The 12,811-nt window shown below is 37.3% G+C and overlaps 1 protein-coding gene across 1 annotated transcript in view; it reads left to right on the forward strand.

Annotated features, from left to right (window-relative positions):
- The window catches only part of znf512b (zinc finger protein 512B), a 62,270-nt gene that overhangs the window by 29,252 nt on the left and 20,207 nt on the right, over nucleotides 1–12,811 (forward strand). Inside the window, exons 3-7 of the mRNA XM_077213968.1 lie at nucleotides 7,806–7,885; nucleotides 8,227–8,355; nucleotides 9,610–9,794; nucleotides 10,031–10,257; nucleotides 12,145–12,216. Of these exons, the coding sequence (XP_077070083.1) occupies nucleotides 7,806–7,885; nucleotides 8,227–8,355; nucleotides 9,610–9,794; nucleotides 10,031–10,257; nucleotides 12,145–12,216 (693 nt within the window). The remainder of the gene's footprint in view (nucleotides 1–7,805; nucleotides 7,886–8,226; nucleotides 8,356–9,609; nucleotides 9,795–10,030; nucleotides 10,258–12,144; nucleotides 12,217–12,811) is intronic.

Genomic DNA, 12,811 nt, shown 5'->3' on the forward strand with positions numbered 1-12,811 from the left:
CATGCTGCACTGCTAAGGCAAATATCTAAACTAACCAAGTATTTAAAGGTTGAGCAGCGAGCTCATTGGCTACTTATACATCCTTAACCAATCAGCTGTGCCCTATAGAGGATGATGCCCTATAGACATCTCGAGTTTCATGACAGAATTTTGTACAAGTATGATCACTTAGAAAAGTACAGTAACAGAACATCTTTCCTCAACAAGCCACATTATTTGAGATATCATTCATGTCCATAGCACAAACAGTGCATGAGGAAGTGTAACACTTATGATAATGGATTTTGAGCTTGCCTTAGTAAACACCAATAATGAAAAAGTTTGCGTGTGTATTATCAAAGCGTACCAGTTTGGTAGTAATGTGTGTGTGTGTGTACATCCACACTGGAAGCGGCATGACAGATAATAAGACAAGTAGCTCTCATTCCCATAGCAACGCAAACATGTCTTTCCCGAGAGCAACATTTTTTAATTATGCTCTTTATCTAAAGGACCTGTATATTTGAAGACAGAAATTAAAATTCATACCTCATTTCCTCATCAGCAGAAGTGTCATAATGACGGACAAAATCTTCTCAACTAAGCTGAACCCATGCTATTGTAATGTGTTTGTTTGCGTTCATACTTCTTATCTCTTAAGTACTATGTACACACACACTGATCTATATGTTTTATGGGGACTTTCCATATACATAATGATTTTTTGTACTGTACAAACTGTATATTGCATCACATAAACCTACCCATCACAGAAAAATGTCCAAAAACATCACTAGAATGAGTTATAAGGGGTTTTCCTCATTGGGACCAAAGTAAAATTCCATAACGTGGGGAATACTAGACACACACACACTTAATTCAGTGCTAATCTACCAGGCAAATGTCGTATGTGTGCTTTGGCCTAATTCAGCCTGAACAGATCTCTTTAATTCTCGTTATCATAAATAGTGTGCCTTCAAATCCACCCACAATAGCCTCTAGCCCAAGCGTGGCTCTTCCTTTAAGCTTCCCAAACATTCTTTTAAACAGCATATCATTTTGCTCTTGACTTTCCTGGTGTGATCAAAGATTATGTTTAATCCTTTATCCAACACTAGTATAACCACAAAACTAACTGGGATACCTCAGAAGAGAAGCCCCAGGAACCTTTTTACAGGATCTTTTTAGGTCAAATAATAGTATGAATCTAATTAACCTTGTCCCTTTTTATACAGCTTTTGAAAACCCAACATTTAAGAGAAGAGAAGTGGTGAATTCAATAAACAGTCACAGCATTTAAGTGCAAAACCCTTTATTTTATTCACAAACCACCTATGTGGCATTTTAGTGTGGCATTTACAGTAGTTTAACAAAGCCTACCTTAAACCACAAGTTTGGGGATGGTAAGATGATTTTGAAAGAAATCTCTTATGCTCACCAAGGCTGCATTTATTTGATTAAAAATACAATAAAATCAATACTATTATGACATATTATTACAATTTCAAACGACTGTTTCCTATTGTTATATATTGTAAACTGTAATTTATTCCTGTGATAAAAGCTGGATTTTCAGGATCATTACTCCAGTCTTCAGTGTCACATGATCCTTCAGAAATCTGAAATCATTCTTATATGCTGATTTGATGCTCAAATTTGATGCTGAAACATTTCTGAATATTATCAATGTTGAAAACAGCCGTGTAAAATAAATGCTGAATTAAAGCATTAATGTCTTTAAATGGGGATCATTTTGACAACGTTGTCGTCTGTAAAAAGGAAAATCATTTCTAATTGTAGTACATCGTTGTCTTGTTAACATACCCTAAGATCAGTCCTTGTCAGGTTTTGATTACTGAGTGATACTTTCCTTGGTCTTCTTGTATGAACCTAACTCTTGGTGATCACCGCAGTGACTATTATTCTCAGAATGAATTTCAAGTTAATTATTCATGTACTTAACAGAGATGCAGTCTGTCTTCTGTTTTCTAACTGATTGAAAGACATCATGAATATCAACCTGAGTTATGTTTGGTGTTATCTACAAAGACGGTTCATGATTTACCTGAGAATTCAGCCCTGAGTTATGTTTAATATCGTTCAACAAGGATTATAAAAGTGTCCTGTTAATACTGCCCTTAGTTAGTTTTGATGTCGTGTCACTGAATCTACCTGTGAATACTCTCCTGAGTTATGCTTTCTGCTGTGTGCCAATCTCTGTGTGCCAAGTATCCGCTTTAACCTGCGGATACTTACCTGATTTAAGTTGGAGATTGATGTCCTCCTGTTAATGCAGCTTTCTGTTATAAGTGGATGGCACACTGAAAAGACTGTGATAATCACTATCTGTTATATGAGTTATGTTTGACGGCTCCGTATCTAGACTGTGAATATCCCATCCTGTGAAGACGACCATTGTTATGTCATCTGCAGCATACTAAAGACTGCTATCATACACTAAAAAAAGTGATCAGTTGACTTAACTTAAAAAAAGTGAGGAAACCTGTTGCTTTAAAATTATTGAATAAATAAACTTCATGCGTAATTGAAAAAATTAAGTTATGTGGAATTGGCCCCCAGACACCCTGTCGCCGGTTTGTGGTTTGTCTCTCGTCAGGATCACTGTTGGTTAATTCTCACCACTGCTGATCAGGAGAAACACACAAGTCTTGCTCTTTCAGAGACACTCTGACACAGTCGCCTTGCCATAACAATTCGGCTCTTTGTCAAAGTCGCTCAGATCTTCCTGCCATTTCTCCGGCATCCATTGATTACGAGAACTAATTGTTTGCTTACAATCTAATCTACCCAGATCTTAATATCTGGTCATGTTAGAAGATGATCAACCATATTTGTTTCACCTTTGACTGGTCATAATGTTTTGGCTCATCACTGTATATATGTAGTCATTTTCATTCTGCAGAAGAAGATCAGGGACATTTATAAACAAAACAATGAGGTCAATTAAGATTTGATGTAGCCTCGGTCAGCAGCCTCAGCCCCCCTGTAGCTACCCCGGCTAACAGGGTCATCTGTGAGAAGAGAAAAGAGCAAATCAGCCGCTTCTACAGCTCAGATGTGAAAAGGGGCAGATAGCAGGACCCGTGACATTTAATTAGCACGTTGTCTGGTCTCAGACCCGCCCTTCCTCCCCCTCCTCTTCACTCTCCCTGCGTTCTGTACCCCTCCCACACACTTCTGTGGAGAGTCGCAGGGCCGCTGTGATGGAGGACACGGATAATTGTGAACGAGAGGAGTGTGCAAGTGAAAGAGTCTTGCCCTCCATATACCCAGAGAGAGAGATAATTTAGCAGAAAAGAGTGTGTGTGTGTGTGTGTGTGTGTGTGTGTGTGTGTGTGTGTGTGTGTGTGTGTGTGTGTGTGTGTGTGTGTGTGTGTGTGTGTGTGTGTGTGTGTGTGTGTGTGTAATGTGTGCCTTTGTTTTTATTACATTGCTGGGACCAAATGTCCCCACAAGGATAGTAAAACCTGAGTTCACCTACATTGTGTGGACCAGCCAGCAGTTCCCACAAAGGGAAATGGTTTACTAGATGTACTAAAATTTTGAAAATATAAAAATGCAAAAAGTTTTCTGTGATGGGTAGGTTTGGGGGTGGGATGAGTGTAAGGGGATAGTATATACAGTTTGTACAGTATAAAAACCATTATGCCTATGGAGAGTCCCCACAAAGATAGCGAACCAGACGTGTGTGTGTGTGTGTGTGTGTGTGTGTGTGTGTGTGTGTGTGTGTGTGTGTGTGTGTGTGTGTGTGTGTGTGTGTGTGTGTGTGTGTGTGTGTGTGTGTGATTCTTAAAGTTCACCCAAAGTTGAAAATTCTGTCATCATTTACAAGGTTGTATTCCTAAAGTTGAATAGCGTTACCAAACATGATATAAATTCTAATTTATATTTGAATTTAACAAAGTAGAATTAATAGCATATATATATATATATACAGGTCCTTCTCAAAAAATTAGCATATTGTGATAAAGTTCATTATTTTCCATAATGTAATGATAAAAATTAAACTTTCATATATTTTAGATTCATTGCACACCAACTGAAATATTTCAGGTCTTTTATTGTTTTAATACTGATGATTTTGGCATACAGCTCATGAAAACCCATAATTCCTATCTCAAAAAATTAGCATTATGTATATATATATATATATATATATGTATATATGTGTGTGTGTGTGTGTGTGTGTGTGTGTGTGTGTGTGTGTGTGTGTGTGTGTGTGTGTGTGTGTGTGTGTGTGTGTGTGTGTGTGTGTGTGTGTGTGTGTGTGTGTGTGGCAGTTTTTTCCCCATGCTATCGATATCAAAATTGTGGCCAGTGAAAATGCTGAGTGGCTAGTAACTTTTGAAAACCACTAGCAGCAGTGGCTGGTGAGCAAAACAAGTGAATGTCAAACCCTGGTGTCAGCTGTCTTTCTGTGGGCGGGCTTTGGTGTGTGTGCTCAGAAATATGTACAGTGTGCGAGTAAAAGTGAAAGTTTATACTGGCAAGGCTTTAAAACGATCCAAATAATAAACTTTCAGAATGGCAAAGAACTGCATTGTCATGTGAATGTAACCAACCACGATAAAGATGATAATCAGAAACAATAATAATCAAAAAACAGAATAGAATGATACGAACAATCTGTCTGTAAAGGCAGACCGTGGACACATTTAAATCAATCACATTATAATATTGTCATATTGCACTCCCCTTCGTGGAATATAGAGTCAAGAGTTATATGGGCTACTTAACACTAGCTTTGATGGGTGTGTGTGTGTGTGTGTGTGTGTGTGTGTGTGTGTGTGTGTGTGTGTGTGTGTGTGTGTGTGTGTGTGTGTGTGTGTGTGTGTGTGTGTGTGTGTGTGTGTGTGTGTGTTTTAGCTTGATAAACATTTTGATTTAAAGCTTGATCTGACATTGTATAGAAACAAGTGTGAAAATAAAAAAATAAAAATACTTTTGTGTCCTACTGATAACATATGGGTTTTGGAATGGCATTTTGAGTGAATGAGAGAATTTTCCTTTTTAGGTGACTCGTCCCTTTAACTCAAGGAGTGTGTCCTCCTAGTGCCCTGTCAAAGAAATGGTTGATTAATGGCTGATTTACTCCAGTCTGTGAAAGGCCTTTGTCACTCTCATTTACACACACACACTGCAGACAATTTGTCTGAAGGCGCTTTTGTAAGTGTCCTTATTATATAGTTGCTTAGCAGCCATAAGCCAGAGGGCCTCTATGGAGAATTAGTGTTTAATTATCTGCCGTTTGCTCAATGTTTTGACCTTGCCACCGTTAGTATGGATTTACGGCAACTTTCTGTGACCTCCACCAACCAGAAAGCCAACACATGCTATCACCTTCTGTTCTCCTGGGACTTGCATGAAATAAGCAATGACACTAATTTGTACGCACAGTGCATCTGCAATTGACCGTGTCTCTAAATGTTCGTGCAGCCTCACTAACGTCTGGAACATATGGAGAGCTGCCATGTTGACAGGTGTTGAAGGGAGTTTCTAAGCCAATCATTAATCTGAAGTAAGGTTAATGGTTCTTCTTTGATCAAATAAAGGTGTTTTAAGGAGAGGATAAGATTGGAATTAGAAACCAGCATGAAATCACTGACTTTCCTGGTCTTATTTTCAGTGCATGATATTTTAAAGAAAAATAGGTGTATCATTTTTTTATATCTTTCCTTTCCATTATTTTCTCCATGCATGGGCCGGTATATAGAAATTGTATTCGATGGCTGTTGTAGAAATGCAGTATTTCTAAAATCTTGAAAAAAGTAATTTAATGATATCAATCATCAATCATATTTTATTTCTAAAGCACATTTAAAAACAACATGAGTTTGCCAAAGTGCTTTACAGATCCAACTGTACAACAAAGATAGACAAATACACCTTAAAGGGATAGTTCACACAAAAATGAAAATTCTGTCAGTATTTACTCACCCTCATGTTGTTCCAACCCCGTAACACCTTCGTTCATCTTCGGAACACGAATTAAGATATTTTTGATGAAATCTGAGAGCTGGATCACTCCTCCATAGGCTTCTTCAGAGATTGAAACTTGCCAGCCCCGAAAAGTTATTAAAGACATTGTTAAAGTAGTCCAAGTGACTACAGTGACTCAATCTTAAGTTTATCAAACGACGAGAATACTTTTTGTGCGCAAAAACCCCCCAGAATAACGACTTTATTTCAACTATTCATGTCCTTCTCTGTGGGCCTCGAGTCCGTTCACTACTGTAACAGCGCAGCGCTTCTGTGTTGTACGTCACACGCATCACCCACATGACCAGCGTCGGTGAGCCTACGTGTGACGTAGCTCTACGCTATTACACCACGTTAACTGACTCGAGGCCAACAGAGAAGGAAATGAACAGTTGAAATAAAGTCGTGATTTTTGTTTGTTTTTGCGCACAAAAAGTATTCTCGTCGCTAGATAAACTTAAGTTTGAGTCACTGTAGTCACTTGGACTATTTTAACGATGTCTTTAATAACTTTTCTGGACCAGCAGATGCAATTACCTAGAAGCCTATGGAGGAGTGATCCAGCTCTCAGATTTAATAAAAAATATCTTAATTTGTGTTCCGAAGATGAACGAAGGTGTTACGGGGTTGGAACAACATGAGGGTGAGTAAATACTGACAGAATTTTCATTTTTGGGTGAACTATCCCTTTAAAACAAAAACAAAACACTAAATAAAAACAACTTATAACTAAGAACAGTTAAAAGCAGCAGAGAAGAGATAGGTCTTCAACCTACATTTAAAACACTCAATAGAATCACAGGATTTAATGTGTAAAGGGAGAGTATTCCAGAGACACGGAGCTGCTACCTCAAAGGCCCGATCTCCCTTAGTTTATAACTGAGATTTTGGAACATTTAAAGTAAAGCTTTGAGAGGATCTTAGAGGTCTAGCAGCAACATGATGCTGTAACAGACTAAATTATATACAGGGGCAAGCCCATGTAAACCTTTGAAAACCATTAAAAGGACCTTGAATTGCACCCTGTACTCAACGGGAAGCCAGTGCAAAGAAGCCAGCACCGGAGAGATACTGGAACGTTTCCTGGTGCCAGTCAACACTCTGGCCGCAGCATTCTGCACCAGTTGCAGCCGTGAAAGCAACTTTTTAGACAACCCCAAATAAAGAGAATTACAATAATCCTAGTCATAGTTAACTATAATTAATGATAGTTAAAGGTGCAATGTGTAATATTTCTGAGGGTCTATTGACAGAAATGCAATATAAGATCCATAACTATGTTTTCAGTGGTGTAAAACCTTGCATAATGAACCGTTATGTTTTCATTACCTTAGAATGAGACATTTATCTCCACAACCGCTTAGTTCAGCGAATAAAACACTGACAAAATGATGAACAAGTAACAATAATATTCACAATAACATATAGTTTTAATGAATAATTAAGTAAACATAACATTTCTTAATTTATCCTTGTAAAGAAACCTCATTGCTGAACTGGCTACTCTCTGCCGTCTCAGACGATGACATATTTTCCTGTCGGCCACCGTAACTTTTGTTGGTTGCAATTCGTAACCTCACCACTAGATGCCGCTAAAAGTCACACACTTCACCTTTAATGTTAATCTAATAAAGTTAACAGCAAGTAATAATAGCATATAATGACAGATGTGAGAAAAAAGTTATGGATATGGATAAAATCATACACTATATATATTGCTTCAATTTATCACATTAAGTCAGTATGAAATCACATGCAAATGACATCACATTATGTAAATAACATTGTTAAATTGTGAATGTTCTTTCATGTTGACATTTTCTCAGGTTCCTCCTACAATGAGAAATCAGAGAGCAAGAAGAAAGGGCGTCCTCGTGTGGAGGTGCAGGAGCTGCGCATTATTCCTGTGAGTAAAGCTGTAAAATATACATTTTGGCTGTTGATGAAGGAATGAAGCTACGCCAGATTGGGATTTTGGGTGTTTTTTTTTGTGTCATTTGGGAATGGAGTAAAGGGACTTTCCAAACTATTTCCAACTGTTGTATTTGGAGGAAGAACATCTCACAGTGGGCTGTCTGCTCGTGAATTGATTGGTAATAGTTTCTTGTGTGTGTGTGTGTGTGTGTGTGTGTGTGTGTGTGTGTGTGTGTGTGTGTGTGTGTGTGTGTGTGTGTGTGTGTGTGTGTGTGTGTGTGTGTGTGTGTGTGTGTGTGTGTGTGTGTGTGTGTGTGTGTTTCTCGGATGTAGGCCCATATGATGGTTCAGTGGAAAGAAGAGTTTAAGAGTCGTTCCAGGGTGAAATGTCCAAGCTCAGGCTGCTGGTTGGAATTCCCCAGTATTTACGGACTTAAATATCACTATCAGCGATGCCAAGGGGTAAGAACTAAAATCCAAACTACACATTCTTACACTGCAAAACCAATGTATGCTACCAACTCTCATTCATTAATAGTTATTTAAAACTTTTTTTTTTTTTTTATCAGTAGGTTGTTTGAACGCCTACTCAACTAGTCAGTCAGTCAGTCAGTCAATCATAACAAGCCCTTTTAAAATTAGGCTTGTTTTAGGTAAAGGTAATTGTTTTGAAGTTAGCAAATTTGATGAATTTAGAGACACAACTTCTTAGAGGGTTTAAGCATGCTAAGCACAGCACACTAAAAACTTTCAGAAACATTGTGAGTTCACAGTCTTTAAATTGATCCCATTTACAAATATGTAAGAAATATATCACACCTAAAATATATATACACACACACACACACACACACACATATATATATATATATATATATATATATATATAAATGTTGTGGGAAGGAGGAGGCAGGAACCGGCAAACATTAAACACTTTAATAAATAAACAAATACAAAAATAAAAGTATAAGCCTCACAGACGACTGCTGGCCACACAAAACAGAAACAAAACACACGTTCAGGCCTGTCCTCTCTCGATCCTCACAATCGTGGCTCCTCCTTTATGCCTCCGCTCCTCTGTGAGCGATACGAGACCGGTGCGTCACGCAGGTGTCGCTCATTATCAATCACACCACCGGTCTCGCGCCGTTCTCTCACGGCCCTCTGCCTGCTATATTTCATGGTCTGTAAGATTGGAAATAAAGTTTAAAAAAAAAAAACAGTAATATTATTAAATACATTTTCAATTTAAAATACCTGGTTGCTATTTGAATATATTTTAAATTGTAATTTATTCCTGATGCAAAGCTGAATTTTCAGCATCATTACTTCAGTCTTCAGTGTCTTTACTGTCCCTTATGATCAATTCAATGCATCTCTGCTGAATAAAAATAGATAAAGTATAATAAAAACATAATAAATGTGTATTTACAACATAATAAACGTGTAATAAACTTGTAATAAATGTGTAATAATATGTGTAATAAACATAATATATACTGTGCATACAATTATAACATAATTAATTTAAAAAACAAACTTGTCAATGACAGGTTAACTAGTCAACCATCTTGACCAATACCTACTTTAGTAACTTTAGAAACTTTGGAAAGACCCACTGTCATTTTAACTTGGATCCGAGACCTATAGCACTTGAACTTACTTGGTATTCATGTTTGTGCGTGCGTGTGTGTGTGTGTCCCCTCTCTCATTCAGGCGACCATAGCAGAGAAGCTGAGTCACAGATGCCCGTACTGTGAGGCTGTATTTGCCACCAAAGTGCGTCTTCAGAAGCACAAGCTGTGGAATCATCCAGAAAGAGTCACATTGGAGACCAGATCCGACCCCAAGTCCGAACCCAAACAGCAGAAAAGCCCTGTGAAGGGAAATTCCAAAAAAAGGTCTGAAAGCTCAATACCCTTTTCCATCTTGCCAGTTTTAATTGCTCATGAATCATTTCTGCAGCAAATTTGAATGAGCTTTTTTAAATATTTGACACAGCAAAAATCGCTTCAGGACATGACTTGTTTTCCACACTGCCATCATTAAGCTCCAGATGAAGTCCCCATGTGTTACTATGGTACCAGTCCTCTGCGGATTGACTTTAATAGCCTGCGTTCCCTGTGCTCCCTCTCAGGCCCATGGAGAACACCCCTCCATCACCCGTATTTTTCAAGGTGAAGAAGACCCAGGAGGTGTCGCAGCTCTTACAGAATGGGGAATGCGCCCCCCAGAGGCCGGACAGGAGACAGCAGCACAGCTCCCAGCAGCAGGGGACGTCTTTAGATACGGAGGACAGTGAGAGCGAGGAGGACAGTCTGCCCCCACCCTCCCCAGAGGAGGACCCCGAGAGAATGAAGCACAGTAAGATTGCTACACACTAAGATTCATGCTGTGAATGAAAGCACCCCAAACACCTGTCCATGGACATGGAAATGTCATGTACCACATGTAATACCGTAAAATATGAATGTGGTAATTGTTCAGTACCAATAAATATAAGAATCTTAGTTAAGGCCAGTGTGAGAGAGTTTTGGGCCGGTTGCATCATGTACAAGCATATTTTTGCCTTGTTAACGTAAATGTCTTATGGATATGAATTCTGCTTTTCAACTCTTTTAAACTTTTCAACTTTTGTACTTATTGAGTCATCAGAGATTCTGTTATTGTTGCACGGAAAATAATTCTTACAGTATTACACAACTCGGGTCGCTAGCGACCCTATACAGTTTTTACAAAACATTAATTAGAAAACAGACCTTTAATAATTTTTCTTTTTCATGGAAGTTAATGAACTAGTGACAAGTTGACGAAATTCGTTTTTGTGATGTTTGTGATAATGACTTAACATAAAAAGAAACATAATACTGTGTATGTGTAAAATTAAATAATAAAAATAAATATTAAATAAATGAAAAAAATGATACATTTAAAATTATACATGTAAATATAAAATTATAAATTTAAATTAAATTTTACATTTTCTTTATTCATTATTTTTTGTGTTGTTGAATGAAAAACGTATACATTTAAAATGATAAATGTGAATACAAAATTATACATTTAAATAAAATTGTTACAAGTGAAAATGTGGGCATAAAAGTTACATTCTCTAAGGTCTTTACAAAAATAACACTTTATACTGTGTATATGTAGAAGTGTATAATACATATTTTTAAAAAATAATTAAAATTATTTTAAATGAAAATATAAAATTTTGAATTTTTTATTCAATTTAAAAAAAATGTTGTTTTATAATTATGCGTGTTGTTGCCAGTGAAAATGTGGGCAAAAAAGGTTACATTCTTTAAGTTCTTTACCAAAAAGAAATACTTAATACTGTGTAGAAATGTATAATGAATAATGTTTCTAAAATAATAAAAAAATAGATTTTAAATAATAAATTAAAATGCATTTAAAATGCATAATATACAATTTTTGTGTATCTGGCAGTGAAAATGTGTGCATTTGTATGAGCAATGACATTTTAATTTCCCTCGCAAATGCAGTTTCACTCTGAGCAATACAACTTGCCCTTTTGGGTGATTCTGCAAACAGAGGTTATGTTGCTAATACATAACCGGAAGATCCACCATCCAGAAAAGTAGTTCCACTCAAAAAGATGAAGCTCCCAGTACTTCAATTTCCAGGGTTTGAACAGTTCTCTATAACAGTTCTCATGAACACGTCCCAGAATGCCCTACATCTGTAGGAAATGGTGGCCTGGCCCTTCAAGCAGCAGTGTGCATGTGCTCTGTGTGAGATCCGAGGGCTGCTGGTCATTAAGTCTCTCTGGTACCTGGTGGCGCTGCTGTCTCTGTCTCTGCCTGGCAGAGACGTCGACGTGGCTCATGCTGTGAGTCCGCTATTTATGGCCTTTGTTTGGGTAGATTATCCCTTCGTTTGTTTTTCCATGCCAGAGCCACAGTCTGAAATGTCAAGAAAAAAGCACTAGAGCAGCTGTGTTTGTGCGACATAACTTGACAATCAAAGGCTATGCTAACACATGGAAATAGATACCATGACTGGTTCATGAAGCTGTGTCAGCTTCTCCACGGGAGAATGTGAAACAGCAGGCGCTCATTCGCCTTTGGTGCGCTGGAGTTTGAGCATCATTAATGAGACTGTAACTTACAACAGTTGCTAATTAACGTTCACTGCATTTTGTCATAGAGCAACCATGAATGTGGCTCTTCGCCATGTCATTGAGATGTTTGACCTCTTGTTGTTGTTGTTCTCCATTTGAGCCAGGGAGGAAGCAGAAAACTCCAAAGAAGTTCACCGGGGAACAGCCGTCCATTTCAGGAACATTCGGTTTGAAAGGTAACGCACGCATGCGCACACACACGTTTTTATATGAAGGTAGGGACCTCCAATAAATTCTGTTGTTCTTAAAGTCTGAATTCTGTATTCTTAAGGCTAATTATTATTACTATAGACCAATGTTGGGTGTAATGCATTGCTAAGTAATTAATTACTGTAATATTTCTGATTTAATTACAGTTACATCTGATTTAATTGCATTAAATACTGTAGACAATATTTAAAACAATAGTGGTTTAAAGCAATAAAATTTAACGTCTAATGGTAAAATGTATATTTTTAATGTAACCTTCTCCCTTTAAATACTATGGTCAGTTTAACAGTAATTTATGCAATTTCATATTATTTATTTTAAAAGAATTAAAAGAGCAGTTTCATGTCTGTCCTTGTATTGTTCATCTGGTCGAGGTTCATATGGGATTTAGAAAGTAATAAGTAATGGAATACTTTTTATAGAGAGATTAATTAGTAAAGTAATATAATAACATTGTTGAAGATGTCATTTGTTGCTAGTAATTTTTAGAGCACCTTACCCAACACTGATATAGACTAACTTTAATCCTTTACTTTTTGCCATTTTATATGTGAAAAAGAT

Source organism: Siphateles boraxobius, unplaced genomic scaffold (assembly GCF_051911475.1).
Source record: "Siphateles boraxobius isolate OS27281-9 unplaced genomic scaffold, OSU_SipBor_1 68, whole genome shotgun sequence".
Classification (NCBI taxonomy): Eukaryota; Metazoa; Chordata; class Actinopteri; order Cypriniformes; family Leuciscidae; genus Siphateles; species Siphateles boraxobius.